Raw genomic sequence first — 12,071 nt, 5'->3', positions numbered from 1 at the left:
GAACCATCACGGGTAGGCACCACATCGCAGTAGCCTACGCCAGGTGACCCAATACCAAAGACTGCACTGGCAGGTGGCTTCCTGGTGCCCCAGCCTTACAGGACCCAGATGGAGGTGCTGTCTCCTTCAGCACTTCTGCAGTTCAGCAGTAAGCCCCCACCCGCCGGTCTGTGCCTTCTGGAGGAAGTATTCTCATCTGAAGGCTGTTGGACAAGGGCTAGGGGGGCAGCTAGGAGGCAGAGATGGGGCAGGGGCAGCGCCGTCTGCTCTACAGCAGATGCAGACCAGGAAGAACCCGTGTCAAGGGGGATAGTCAAGAAAATCAAGCTGTGTGAAACCCCAGTCCCAGCGAGGGGACGAGAGTTACAACAGTCCAAGAGGATGACAAGGTGACATCTAACCACCCAATAATCGCTCATCTGGAAGCGTGTTTAGTCAGGCCGCGAGGAAGCCTGAGACCTGCCTTCCATTGGCGGGTCCCTCCGTGAGCCACACTTAGTCCGCCCAGTGCAGTTGCAGAGGGCCCCTGGAAGCTTCCACTGCTGCCATCTGCTGGTTTTCAAGCTGTCCAGTGACATCTTGAGAGAGAAGTGTCTGAGGGCACTGTTCTCACAGAGGGTCCAGGTTTGATTCCCAGCAGCTCAGAGCGTTCGTAGCTCCTGCTTCAGACCTCCAAGGGCACCGCATGTATCTGATGCAGATATAGGTGAACAAAACACTCATACACATAAAAAAAAATCTAAATTAAAAAAATGTAATAAAATATATCCCAAGAGATGGGCTGGAGAGATGGCTCAGAGGTTAAGAGCACTGACTACTCTTCCAGAGGTCCTGAGTTCAATTCCCAGCAACCACATGGTGGCTCACAACCATCTGCAATGAGTTCTGGTGCCCTCTTCTGGTATACAAGAATACACCCAGGCAAACACACTGTATACATAATAAATAAATAATTAAAAAAAATATATATATATATCCCAAGAGATTCCTGCAGAGAGAGCACACAGTGGGCCTGGCTCACCATTGAGACTCCGGGGCCTTCCAAGCCCTTCATGGCAGGGCTTGGGGACAAACCAGATTCTTGTCCCTCAATCTCTTACTGGGCGAGGGGTTGACAAAACAAAACATTGTCTCTGCTCAAAGACAACACCATCATGTGTTCCACCCTAACAGCTCTATCCTGAGTCTGAGGCCACACAGATGCATGCGGCATCCCAAGGCTCGTCCTGGTGGTGAGTGTGTCACTGTTCAACCTCCTCCTGTCCTGGTGGTGAGTGTATCACTGTTCAACCTCCTTGTCCTGGTGGTGAGTGTATCACTGTTCAACCTCCTTGTCCTGATGGTGAGTGTATCACTGTTCAACCTCCTTGTCCTGGTGGTGAGTGTATCACTGTTCAACCTCCTTGTCCTGGTGGTGAGTGTATCACTGTTCAACCTCCTCCTGTCCTGGTGGTGAGTGTATCACTGTTCAACCTCCTCCTGTCCTGGTGGTGAGTGTGTCACTGTTCAACCTCCTCCTGTCCTGGTGGTGAGTGTATCACTGTTCAACCTCCTCCTGTCCTGGTGGTGAGTGTGTCACTGTTCAACCTCCTCCTGTCCTGGTGGTGAGTGTATCACTGTTCAACCTCCTCCTGTCCTGGTGGTGAGTGTGTCACTGTTCAACCTCCTCCTGTCCTGGTGGTGAGTGTGTCACTGTTCAACCTCCTTGTCCTGGTGGTGAGTGTATCACTGTTCAACCTCCTTGTCCTGGTGGTGAGTGTATCACTGTTCAACCTCCTTGTCCTGGTGGTGAGTGTATCACTGTTCTACCTCCTTGTCCTGGTGGTGAGTGTATCACTGTTCAACCTCCTCCTGTCCTGGTGGTGAGTGTATCACTGTTCAACCTCCTCCTGTCCTGGTGGTGAGTGTATCACTGTTCAACCTCCTCCCTACAGCAGGGATCAGCATGACACAGAAGACTGAGCTGCCTGTGGGCTGTGCTCACCCCTCTGAGTTGAGGGGACCCCATGACCTCGAGGCCCCGTTTGGTGCCATCCAGGATCCTTTAGGTAAACAACTGATTCACTAGATATTAGTGGTGTTTTATTTTTTGTTTCATAATCAATTTCAAAGAATGCAGATGACAGGAAACCAGGAGGGCCTTGTTCCTCCTCCCAACCCAAATCATACCCAATCCTGGGCCTCCCTGTGGGGAGACAGAGTCGCCTATGGCAGGCTTCCCACACCAAAGAGAATATGGGACATCAAGTCAGAGTGGAATCTGGCTGTGACGGGCTGTAACTGCCCGCCCTGCTATCAGTGCTGCTGCTGGTGAATCGGGACAGGCAGGCGTTGCTACCGTGCAGCGGTGAGGCTGACCCTCGATGCTGCCTTTCCAAGGCCGACCTGGGCAAGTGAGTGCCCTGACAGAGCCTTGGTGCAGGTGTTCCACAGAGTGTGGTAATATGTCTGGGGGCATAAGAAGTGGCCTCCAATCAGGTGTGGCTGGATAGCACCAGCTACTGTCCGATGCCTGGTTCTCACGCTTCTTCCAGCTCTCCAGGCAACTGTTTGATTTGCCGGCTGTGTACCACCTGTAACGCAGCCCCTGCAGCCTGCCGGAGCTGGGAGTCCAGGGCGCTGTGGAGGTCGTTCACCTGTACGTTAGGCAGGGAGTTAAAGCTAATGATGACTCCATCCTTCGGAGCCAGCTCCTGCTCTGGGTGAGAGGAAAGATCCCGCCGTCTCCTCCGGAGGTCAGAGTCAGCCTGTACTTTCAGGTCTCGGTTGGGTTTGACATTCTCTGGCTTCTGACCCTCCGGCACAGCTAGCTCTGGCCTCTTCTTTGTCTCCTGAATGGTGGCATCCCCCTTTCCTCCTTGCTGCCCCTCAGCAGGTATGTGAACCCCTCGGGGAACCTCACTTCTTACCTCTGGGTGAGAATCCTGACCTTTGTTAGGGATGGCCTGGGGTTCTTGCTGAAACCTGGCCTGGGGCTGAGAGCCTCTGTCTGCTGGCTTAGCTGAAACCACGGTGGGTCCTGAGTGCCTGGACTTTGTGCGAGAGTCCTTAGCCTCTGCCCCTGCCAAGGGCTGCCCAGCCTCTTTGGGAGTATCGGCACCAGCGGCTAGCGCTTCCTTTACAGTTTTCTTCCTTCCTTGGGAACCTGCACCAAAGGCATCTTGGTGCTGCCTGGCGACTTCCTCTGCAAGCTGCTTCTCTGGACTCTTGGGGGCCCCAGCAGAGTCTGGCTTGAGCACTGGCTCCAAGTCCCCAGGGACCAGCTCCCTCACAGCTCCAGACACCTTGAGCGCAGCGTCCTTCTGGTCTTCTCTCAGCTCTTTGTCAGGGCCACCAGGAGGAAGGTCAGCTAGGTCTCTGCCCAGCGCTGCCTTAGCTTCCCCCGGGGGTTGCTGGCCCATCTCTTGCGGGAGAGCAGGATGACCCTTAGGCTGCAAAGGCTGTGGAGGGCCACCTTCCACTGTCTCATCAGCACGCTCGTCCCCGGCTTCCTCCTCCTGTCCTCTGAGCGTGTCCACCCCAGGCTCTGGCTGCAGGTCAGCTGCAAATGAAATGAAGGTGAGTGTCAGTTTGACCAGAGTGAGGAACACAAGCTGCTGGGTCTGACCAAAAAGAAACTTTCAAGCAGCTAATCACTAAGAGCTGGAGAGATGGCTCAGTAGCGAAGAATGCTCGCTGTTACTGCTGAAGACCAGAGCTGCATTCCAGCAGCTACTCAGGCAGCGCACAACTGCCTGTAACTCCACCTCGAGGTGATCTGACATCCTCTTCCAGCCTACACACATCCATAATAAAATATGCAAATAAACTAAAATTAAATAGGTAAATGAATGGATGAATGGATAAATAAAAAGGATCACTCATCAAAACCAAAATCCTCCTCCCACACTTCTGGCCACCCAGCCTGAGGTCCAGCCCCAGACCTGGCCTGGCTGGCTGTCTGCTCCCCAGGGTTCTACCTACCAGGCTTAGCCTTGTCCTCTTCATCCTCCTGTCGCTGCTGGCGGATTTCCTTGTGCTGCTCCTCGATCACAGCCAGCAGCTTTTCCTGCTGGTCCAGGAGGCGTTTCTGCTGTACCTGCTGCTCTTTGATCACCTGCAGCAGCACGGCGTGGTCCAGCATCTCGGCCCTGCCAGCTTCTGGTGGGGACACACGCAGTCAGATGCACTCTCGGTACCACTGCCAGAACCCATGGGACTGATGGCCCCGCCACGCCCATCTGTCTGCATCACCTCAGTCCCACTGGCACCAGGCACAGAGTTAAGTGAGGCTGGAGGGAGAAGCCCTAGCCAGGGTGGGCCTCCAGGACAGCCTCCTCAGCAACAGGGCTGCCTGCTTTTACCCTCACCCTCAGAGCAGAGGCACGGGCGGATCCAAGCTCCCCGCCTGGCTGGCTGACGAAACTGAAGAGGGAAAGGACTAGGAAGTTACAGGTTCCCCGAGCTGGCCAGTCTCCTCCTGCCTCACAGCTGTTCTAGGACTAGCACAAGAGAAAAGAAAACCTAAAAACTATTTAAAAAGTTTTAATATTTTAAGATTTCTTTCAAGATGAGGAGAATCTTAAAAACAAAGGAAGTCTTCAGGTGGTGCATGAGAACCTGCCACTGTGGCCCAGACATGGGGGAGGGGTTCCTCAGGAAGGAGGGGAACGCCATCTTATTAAGGGGGGTGAGCGGGGGGGGGGGGGGGGGTCTTCCTAGACACATTTGCTGTGTCCCACCCATGCGACACTGGCGGTGTGGCCCAGTCTCATCCCTGCTTTTGGAGGCCTCCTACAGTGCGGCAGAGCTGGCTGGTCTTTTCCTACAAGCACTTCCGCACTGGCCAGTTCTCCACAGCAGGCAGCCAGGGCAGGTCAGCTCCACAAGTCACACGTTTTAAACCAGTCATCGTGAGAAGACACTGGGTGAAGGAGTGGGTGTCAGAACCTAGGGACGTCTTGTGCAGAGGTGGGTTGTGCAGAGGTGGGCTGTGCAGAGGTGGGCTGTGCAGAGGTGGGCTGTGCAGAGGTGGGCTGTGCAGAGGTGGGCTGTGCAGAGGTGGGTTGTGCAGAGGTGGGCTGTGCAGAGGTGGGCTGTGCAGAGGTGGGCTGTGCAGAGGTGGGCTGTGCAGAGGTGGGTTGTGCAGAGGTGGGTTGTGCAGAGGTGGGCTGTGCAGAGGTGGGTTGTGCAGAGGTGGGCTGTGCAGAGGTGGGCTGTGCAGAGGTGGGCTGTGCAGAGGTGGGCTGTGCAGAGGTGGGTTGGAGCCTGCCTGTAATCCTAGACAGGAGCACAGGCAAGCAGATCTCTGTGAGTCTGAGGCCTGCCAGGGCTATATAGCTCTCAGACGCAGGGCACACACTCACAAGTTAACTCTCTGAAGCAGGTCATGGTTAGTGACATCCAGGGGCAGTGATAAACTCCCATGAACACCCTAGGTCTCCTCAAACCCCTCAGTGGCCAATACAAGGAAAGAAAGACAAGTTGGAGGCCAGGTAGTGGTGGCATAGGCCTTTGATCCCAGCACTCAGGAGGCAGAGGCAAGTGGATCTCTGTGAGTTTGAGACCAGCCTGGTCTACAAGAGCTAGTTCCAGGACAGGCTCCAGAGCTACAGAGAAACCTCAGGAAAAAAAAAAAAGAAAAGAAAAGAAAGAAAAACAAATTGGACAGCGGAGAGGATCCTGGGGCCCACCACAAAGAGAACAGACCTTAGATTCAGACACTGGCTTGGGAAGGAAAGGCCTCATAACACAGGGCTCCTTTTTCTCCCTTCCCATAGAAAGCTCAAAGCGTCTCTCCAACAGGCTACACGGCACCAGACTCCATGATCATATAACCAGCAGTTGTACGGAGACAAAGCTACACGTGTTGGTGGCGCTTCCACACCGTGAAGAGCAAGGTTCTGAAAGAGCAACCCAGAGCTTAGTGCTCTGAGTGGACTAGCCGAGTTGGTTCTAGCAGAGAAAGGAAGGAGCCATGTCCAGCTGGAAGCCCCATGTGGCAAATGCAGACAGCATGGTGACTGGCTTTTCCCAGCCAGAACCTACCAGGACAAGGTGCACAGATGGGATGAAGATCCCACACCAGACACAGTGGGATTTATGGGTGCAAGCCACACACGGCATCAGCAGGTACATGCAGCCCACCCTGTCTCGCCACTCAGCTGTCCTCTGGGGCCACAGGCTGAGAAGAACTGAAGTTGAAAGGAAGAGGGAGCTGGAGTGTCAGCGACGCCACCTGGGGGTGCACTGTACCTGGAGGGCTGTGCTGCACCTGGAAGGGCACGCTGCACCTGGAGGGTTGTGCTGCACCCGGAGGGGGGCACTGCACCCGGAGGGGTATGCTGCATCTAGAGGGGTGCTGCTCCTTGGGCCGGACACACATTCACGCAGGGCCCTCACAGGTGTAGGATGCCACCCAGGTGCCGTCCCCACACTGTCAGAGCCTCCACACACATGCTTCTTTACAACACAGTCCTGAGCCATACCTGCTACTAGCTTTTTAATCTCAGCTGTCCGTCCCATTGAGAGCATATGAAAGAGAGGCACAATAGGGAATAATGAAAAGTCAGAAAGAAAAAAACAGAGAATCAAACATGTTCAAGTGACAGATTACAGAACTGGAACCAGCAAATATAGTCGGACTAAAACCAGAGAGGAAAACAGCAAGCATGGGGAGTTTCCCAAGCAATCTGGGAGCTGCAGCCAGGCAAAAGGAACCAGAAGCTCCATCTTCCAGGCTTCACTGAGACATCAGCCTGGAGCAGCCGCTCAAGTCTGACCTTCAGGGCTGAGTGAGAAGCAAACCCTGGATCTTTTCACACCACTGCGAGGTGAACCATGAACACGTAAGGAAGGCCCGGATCAGAGACGGCCTGGGTAGTCCTGGGAGTTCGATCCAGGAGAGCCAAGCAGTCCACTGCCTGCTCCTTACAACAGACCAGGGGTGAGACTTCAGGTGGGCTTTGTGAAAACAACTGGACAGGTGGTCACTGCAGGGCTTCTGGGCATGACCACCACCTTCCCCATACATAAAATACTATAGGATCAACCATAAAGATTCAAAATGGACATGAAGTCCGTGAACTCAGGGCAAGTCAGCCATAGCAAACTCCGTGTGCCAGGGCAGGCCTTCGCTTCAGGTGTGGCAAGGACTCAGGCCATGCTGCTGACCACCAACGCCACGCCAGCCCCACCTAAGGCACAGCTTTCAGATGAGCCTTCACACCCGGTGCTGTCTTTACACACGAGTGGGGTAAACAGCAGCACACGTGCTTTAAGATGGAGTGAAAATGGAGATTAGAAGCCATGTAACTATGTGACACTTTTCTTTAAAGGGAAAATGGGGAGATAAAAATAGTCCCAACAGGTGTGGAGGAAAGCCACTGGCAGGAAATAGCAGGGTTCACTGGCGTGCGTCCTTAGCATAGAAACCAAGGGACAGAAACCATGGAGTAGGAGAGATCCAGGAGCGCCACCCCACCCAACCTCACTCTGGACTCTGGGGCTCCTTCCGAGGGGCGGTGCAGACTCACCTTCTAGCTTGCTCCCCGCCTGGTCTCCACCTGGTTGCTCAGCCTCTTTCTGCTCCCTCTCCTCTGCAGCCTCTGGCCTTTGTGCAGGGAGGTCCGCCTTCCCACCTGCACACAGGGAGACTCAGCTGGTTTGTTGAAAAGTCAAAAAGTCAGGGGTGGGGTGAGGGGCTGGCAGATGTTTCCGAAAACGACTCCATAGCTAGCCCCCCCAACACAGTTTATATTCAACCTGATGATTACCAGGAAAGTAATAAAAAAATATTTAACAATCTCACAGGCTGATGGCAGCGAGCCAATGTTAACCACCTAAGCCAATTAAAATGCAAGCACCGTCCTAACCAGCTCTTAGACGGGCACTTAACAATGTGTTACCTGTCAAGCGTTCCTGCACTGTCCCCCGTGTGCGCCCAGACACGCGAGAACAGCATGGCACCTGACATTTAGTGGTCTGGCAAACAACCGCGTGACAGATATTACAGGAGCTGTCAAGGCACCAGGCTCTTCTCCACTCCACCAGCTGCTGAAGGGGCTGTGACATTCACATGCTAATCTTGTGAATGAGAGAGCCTGGACTGAGGACTGAGAGGGACTAACCGGGACTAACCGGTTCCTGCGGCAGCAACCACAGGAGCTGCCCCCCCCCTCCCCCCAGAGAGGCAGACACTCACCAAGGTTGCTCTCGGTGTCGCTCTCTGCGGGCTTCTCTTGGACCCCTTCAGCCTTCTGGGCAGCCTCTTCACCGCCCTCACCTGCCACCACAGCATTCTGTTCCACAGAGAGCCTGGACTGGGGCACTGGATGCAGATCCCTAGTGTCTGGTCTGGAATCTTCCTTCCTGGGCTGGACAGGTGGCTGACCATTTGCTTCTGGAACCTTTTGGGGATGCTCGGCTTCCACCACTGCCGGGGCTTGCTCTAGTCTCTTCCCTTCCTCTGCCCTCTCAGGCTCCTGCTCCTCCCTCTCTGACCCAGGTGGAGGTGGTGCCACCTGGCCCCTGGCCCCGGGGTCCCCTTCATCTGTGAGCTTGGGAGGTGGCTTTTTCTCCTCTGGCCCTTCTTGGTCTTGCCCTTCATCCACCACCACCTTGTCATGAGGGATGGGAGGCTCATGGCGGTGGGCCTCGCCCACAGGGACAGCAATACCTGGAAGGACACAGGACAGGCTGGAGTCATACTGGAGAGAGACCCCACTTCACCTCCACAGCTCTGAGGACTGGCAAACCTGGAACATCAACTTTACAAGAGGAGCAGCAGCGGTAGTCCAGGCCTCTCGCGAGGCTGCTGAAGCCTTTCTCTGTCAGGGCGGCTAATGCTTTAGTCACTCACCTTGGCCAGGCCGATCCAGCTGTGCAGCTTCCTGCTTCTCCTTATGGGCCTCCCCTGCAGGCACGTCCACGGGACCCTTAATCTGGGCCTGCTCCAGTACCTCTTTGTCCTCTTTGTCCTCGGGCGGCTTTGGCTTCTCTTCAGCGACCACGACAACCGGATCCTGGACTGCAAGCAAAGCACAGTGAGCCGCCAGCAGCCAGAACAGACTGGGTGGTTCTCCTAAGATCAGGACCACATATCAAAGCCAAATGGCAGAGTGGAGGTGGGTTTCTTCCTCTTCGGTCATTATTATCAGCTAAGCAGCAAAGAAAATATTTTTTCATTCATAGTAAAAAAAAAAAAAAAAAAGGTCAAAATTCAACTTCTATCTATAGGCAGATGGCCACTCTATGTAATACGTGTCCACAACCACCAGGTGGCAGCATGAGCACACAGCCAGGCAATGTCCCTAGGGTCTCCCAGCAGGCACCAACTGCCTGCCCTAAGGCCTAGACTGAGGCCTTTAAGGAAAAGAGGACACTGGCTATGGTTGGGCAGGCCTGTCAACCTCTTGCTGTTGGTGAGGAAATTCACACCCCAGGGTGAGAACAAAAGGAGAGGCTGTCAAAGCCGCCCTTCCCATGCCCACAAATGCATGAACTCACGCCCCACCAGGAGCAGTAGTCACAGGACTGGAGAAGCCGTTTCGTTGAGAAGACTAGTTTTGAGAGCTGGGGATCTAGTTCAGCTGGTAGCATGCACAGACCCCAGTCAATCCCAGCACGGCATAAACTCGGTGAACATTATAGATTCAAGGTCATCCTCAGCTACAGAGAGTTTGAGGCCAGCCTGGGTTACCTGAGATCCTATCTCAAAACAATAACAACAAAACAAGATGGCAGTGGTGGTGCATACCTTTAATCCCAGCAATTGAGAGGCAGAGGCAAGTGGATCTCTGTGAGTTCAAGACCAGCCTGGACTACAGAGTGAGTTATAGGACAGCCAAGGCTACACAGAGTAACCCTGTCTTGAAAAACAACCAAAAAGGAACATGCGCTGTTTAGCACACCCAGCTCCCAACAGCATCTGCATGCAGTTCTATGGTTCTGCATCCCCCAGCTCTGTCAGTCCGGCCACACAGAGCCAGTTACACCAGGACAGCTTTCCTCATTGTCCTCCTCCAAGGGAGGTGATCCTACCACATCCGCTACTCTGAGGGGCCATCATGTGAACCCCCTGCACCCCCACAAAAGAATCCCTTGGATTCCTGGCCCTAGGACACTTTGCCTTTCCAGCATGGAGTCTAAGAGGCACAGAGATTGTTTTGGGCCTCTGAGAAGAGATGATTCTGGGTTTTTGTTATTCATTTTTGGTTTATCAAGACAGAGTTTCTCTGTGTAGCCCTAACTGTCTTAGAACTCGCTCTGTAGACCAGGCTGGCCTCCAACCCAGAGATCCACCTGCCCAGCCTTCCAAATGCTGGGATTGAAGGTGTGTGCCACACCACCACCTGGCAAGCAGCACCTTACGTAATAGGCAAGGAACTCACTTGTTCTGGGGCACAGCCTGGGCTCCCCTGCACTGCCCAGCGGTGCAGGCAGATGGAGCACACCAGTCTTTATCATGCAGTAACTCCCTGCACCTATCAATCAGGAGGGAGAGGAGACAGACGCTCCCCTGACCAAAGCACAGTCTATTCTGAATGGTGTCTTTTTCATCTTCAGGTGAGGGGCAGCCAGCAGCTCATTGTGTGGAGCCCCGGGGAAGCACCACGTAGCAGCACAGGGTATGAGTGGCCATGCAGGCATGGAGCTGCCCTGAATGAAGCTCCTCTGGGAGGCCTTGCAGGAACCACACCCATCCGTATTCTAGGACAGGAACTGGACTGACAGAGACTGTGACCAACCAGATGCTAAAACACTGTGTCTCATGGATGTGCAAGAACAGCCCCACCTTTACGGGCTCAGCAATCCAGGGTTCTTGAAGAAGCAAGAGAAATGGCCCAACACTTTTCTGAAAGCCAGACTTCTCTGGGAAGCTGCTGCTTTGTTCTTCAGACTTCAGTGAGAAAATGTCACTTGCTGAGGTCTGACTTCCGGGCTTAGCTGGATAGTTCCATACCTCACCTTTCCAAATATGTTCACACCATAAGCTCCTGGAGCTGAAGGGCTGGGTTGATGGCTGGGACCAGCACTGTGGAGCCCTGGCATCAGCAAGGAAGCCTCCCTTGTTCTTCACTCTTGGCTCTTCCTCAAACTGGCGTGGGTGGTGGGTGGCAGGGGAGCCAGTGAGGCACCTCTCGGGCAGCGCCACGGTCTCAGTGCACTTGGATCTGACCAGGCCAGCAGCTGCCCATGGGAACCCTTCTAATCTGGCAGGTCCTGTGAGTACCATCGCCTCAGGGGAAGTCAGTGGAAGGAGCCCACTGCTATCTCCTGGCACACCAGCAGAAAAGGGAACAAGAATAGAGTAAGAGCAAGGGTCACATGACACAAAGAACTTTTAAAACCTCATCAAGGCACAAGGCAGAGGTGACAGGAGCCCGTCAAGGGGTCAGCCAAGGAGAGACCATAGCAACAGGACTCTCCCAGACACTATCAAAGAGTTGCCAAGGCAGGCAAACACAGAAAGCATGGAAGGTCCCAGAAAGGGAATGATAGCAAGAAGACAGAGGAAAGGTCTACCCACTGGAGGACTCCTGAAGTCACCCCATGCTTGCACAGCATGTCCCCCTAACTTCTACTTTCGGCTAACCAGTGCTGCTCCCATGCTGGGGAGAAAGGGAACTGGGGTGCAGACCTGGGTGTTGCTGCCCCACGGTACACACGGTGGGTGGGTGGGCAAGAAAGGGGACAACAGGATGCAGTGGCACCCAGAGAAGGAGCTGGGGCGCCACAAAATCCAAATCCATCCCAGGACCGTCTAGGGAATCGTCAGGCACAGAGACAAATGCCCTAATTAGACTTTTTAAATGGATAATTGTCTCCTCGAGCTTTCAGATGGGCTCAGCCCAGGCTCACCAAAGGCCCCAGGCTGCACCTGATGGTCACGTGTGCCCTGAGAGGGGACAGCACAGGCACAGCACATGCTGGGCTCTCTCTCACCAGAGCAAGCAGACTGTGACCCCATAACATCAAAGAGACCAGTAAACACGATGGTGCAGCTGACAGGAGAGCCAGAGAAGCCCCAGCCCTAGCCCTGCCAAATGAGGCACGCCCTCAGTGGAGAGGCTGGGTGGCTAGAAAACAGA

The 12,071-nt window shown here is 54.2% G+C and overlaps 1 protein-coding gene across 5 annotated transcripts in view; it reads right to left on the bottom strand.

Moving 5' to 3' along the window:
* Positions 1–2,069: 2,069 nt before the first annotated feature.
* The window catches only part of LOC121444105 (putative sodium-coupled neutral amino acid transporter 10), a 56,452-nt gene continuing 46,450 nt past the window's right edge, over positions 2,070–12,071 (bottom strand). For 2 of the 5 annotated variants that reach the window (XM_041645877.1, XM_041645881.1), the window contains 6 exons: positions 8,840–9,007; positions 8,183–8,656; positions 7,515–7,619; positions 6,468–6,491; positions 3,964–4,140; positions 2,070–3,541 (listed from right to left, as the gene is read on the bottom strand). In XM_041645877.1, the coding sequence (XP_041501811.1) occupies positions 2,520–3,541; positions 3,964–4,140; positions 6,468–6,491; positions 7,515–7,619; positions 8,183–8,656; positions 8,840–9,007 (1,970 nt within the window). In that variant the 3' untranslated portion in view covers positions 2,070–2,519. The remainder of the gene's footprint in view (positions 3,542–3,963; positions 4,141–6,467; positions 6,492–7,514; positions 7,620–8,182; positions 8,657–8,839; positions 9,008–12,071) is intronic. The other 3 variants (XM_041645878.1, XM_041645880.1, XM_041645879.1) reach the window with 3 other exon arrangements.

Source organism: Microtus oregoni, unplaced genomic scaffold (genome assembly GCF_018167655.1).
Source record: "Microtus oregoni isolate MIOR12 unplaced genomic scaffold, Mior012 000117F_ref0000505, whole genome shotgun sequence".
Classification (NCBI taxonomy): Eukaryota; Metazoa; Chordata; class Mammalia; order Rodentia; family Cricetidae; genus Microtus; species Microtus oregoni.
Note: the sequence above shows the minus strand (reverse complement) of the source record. Positions and strands in the feature narration are given on the sequence as shown.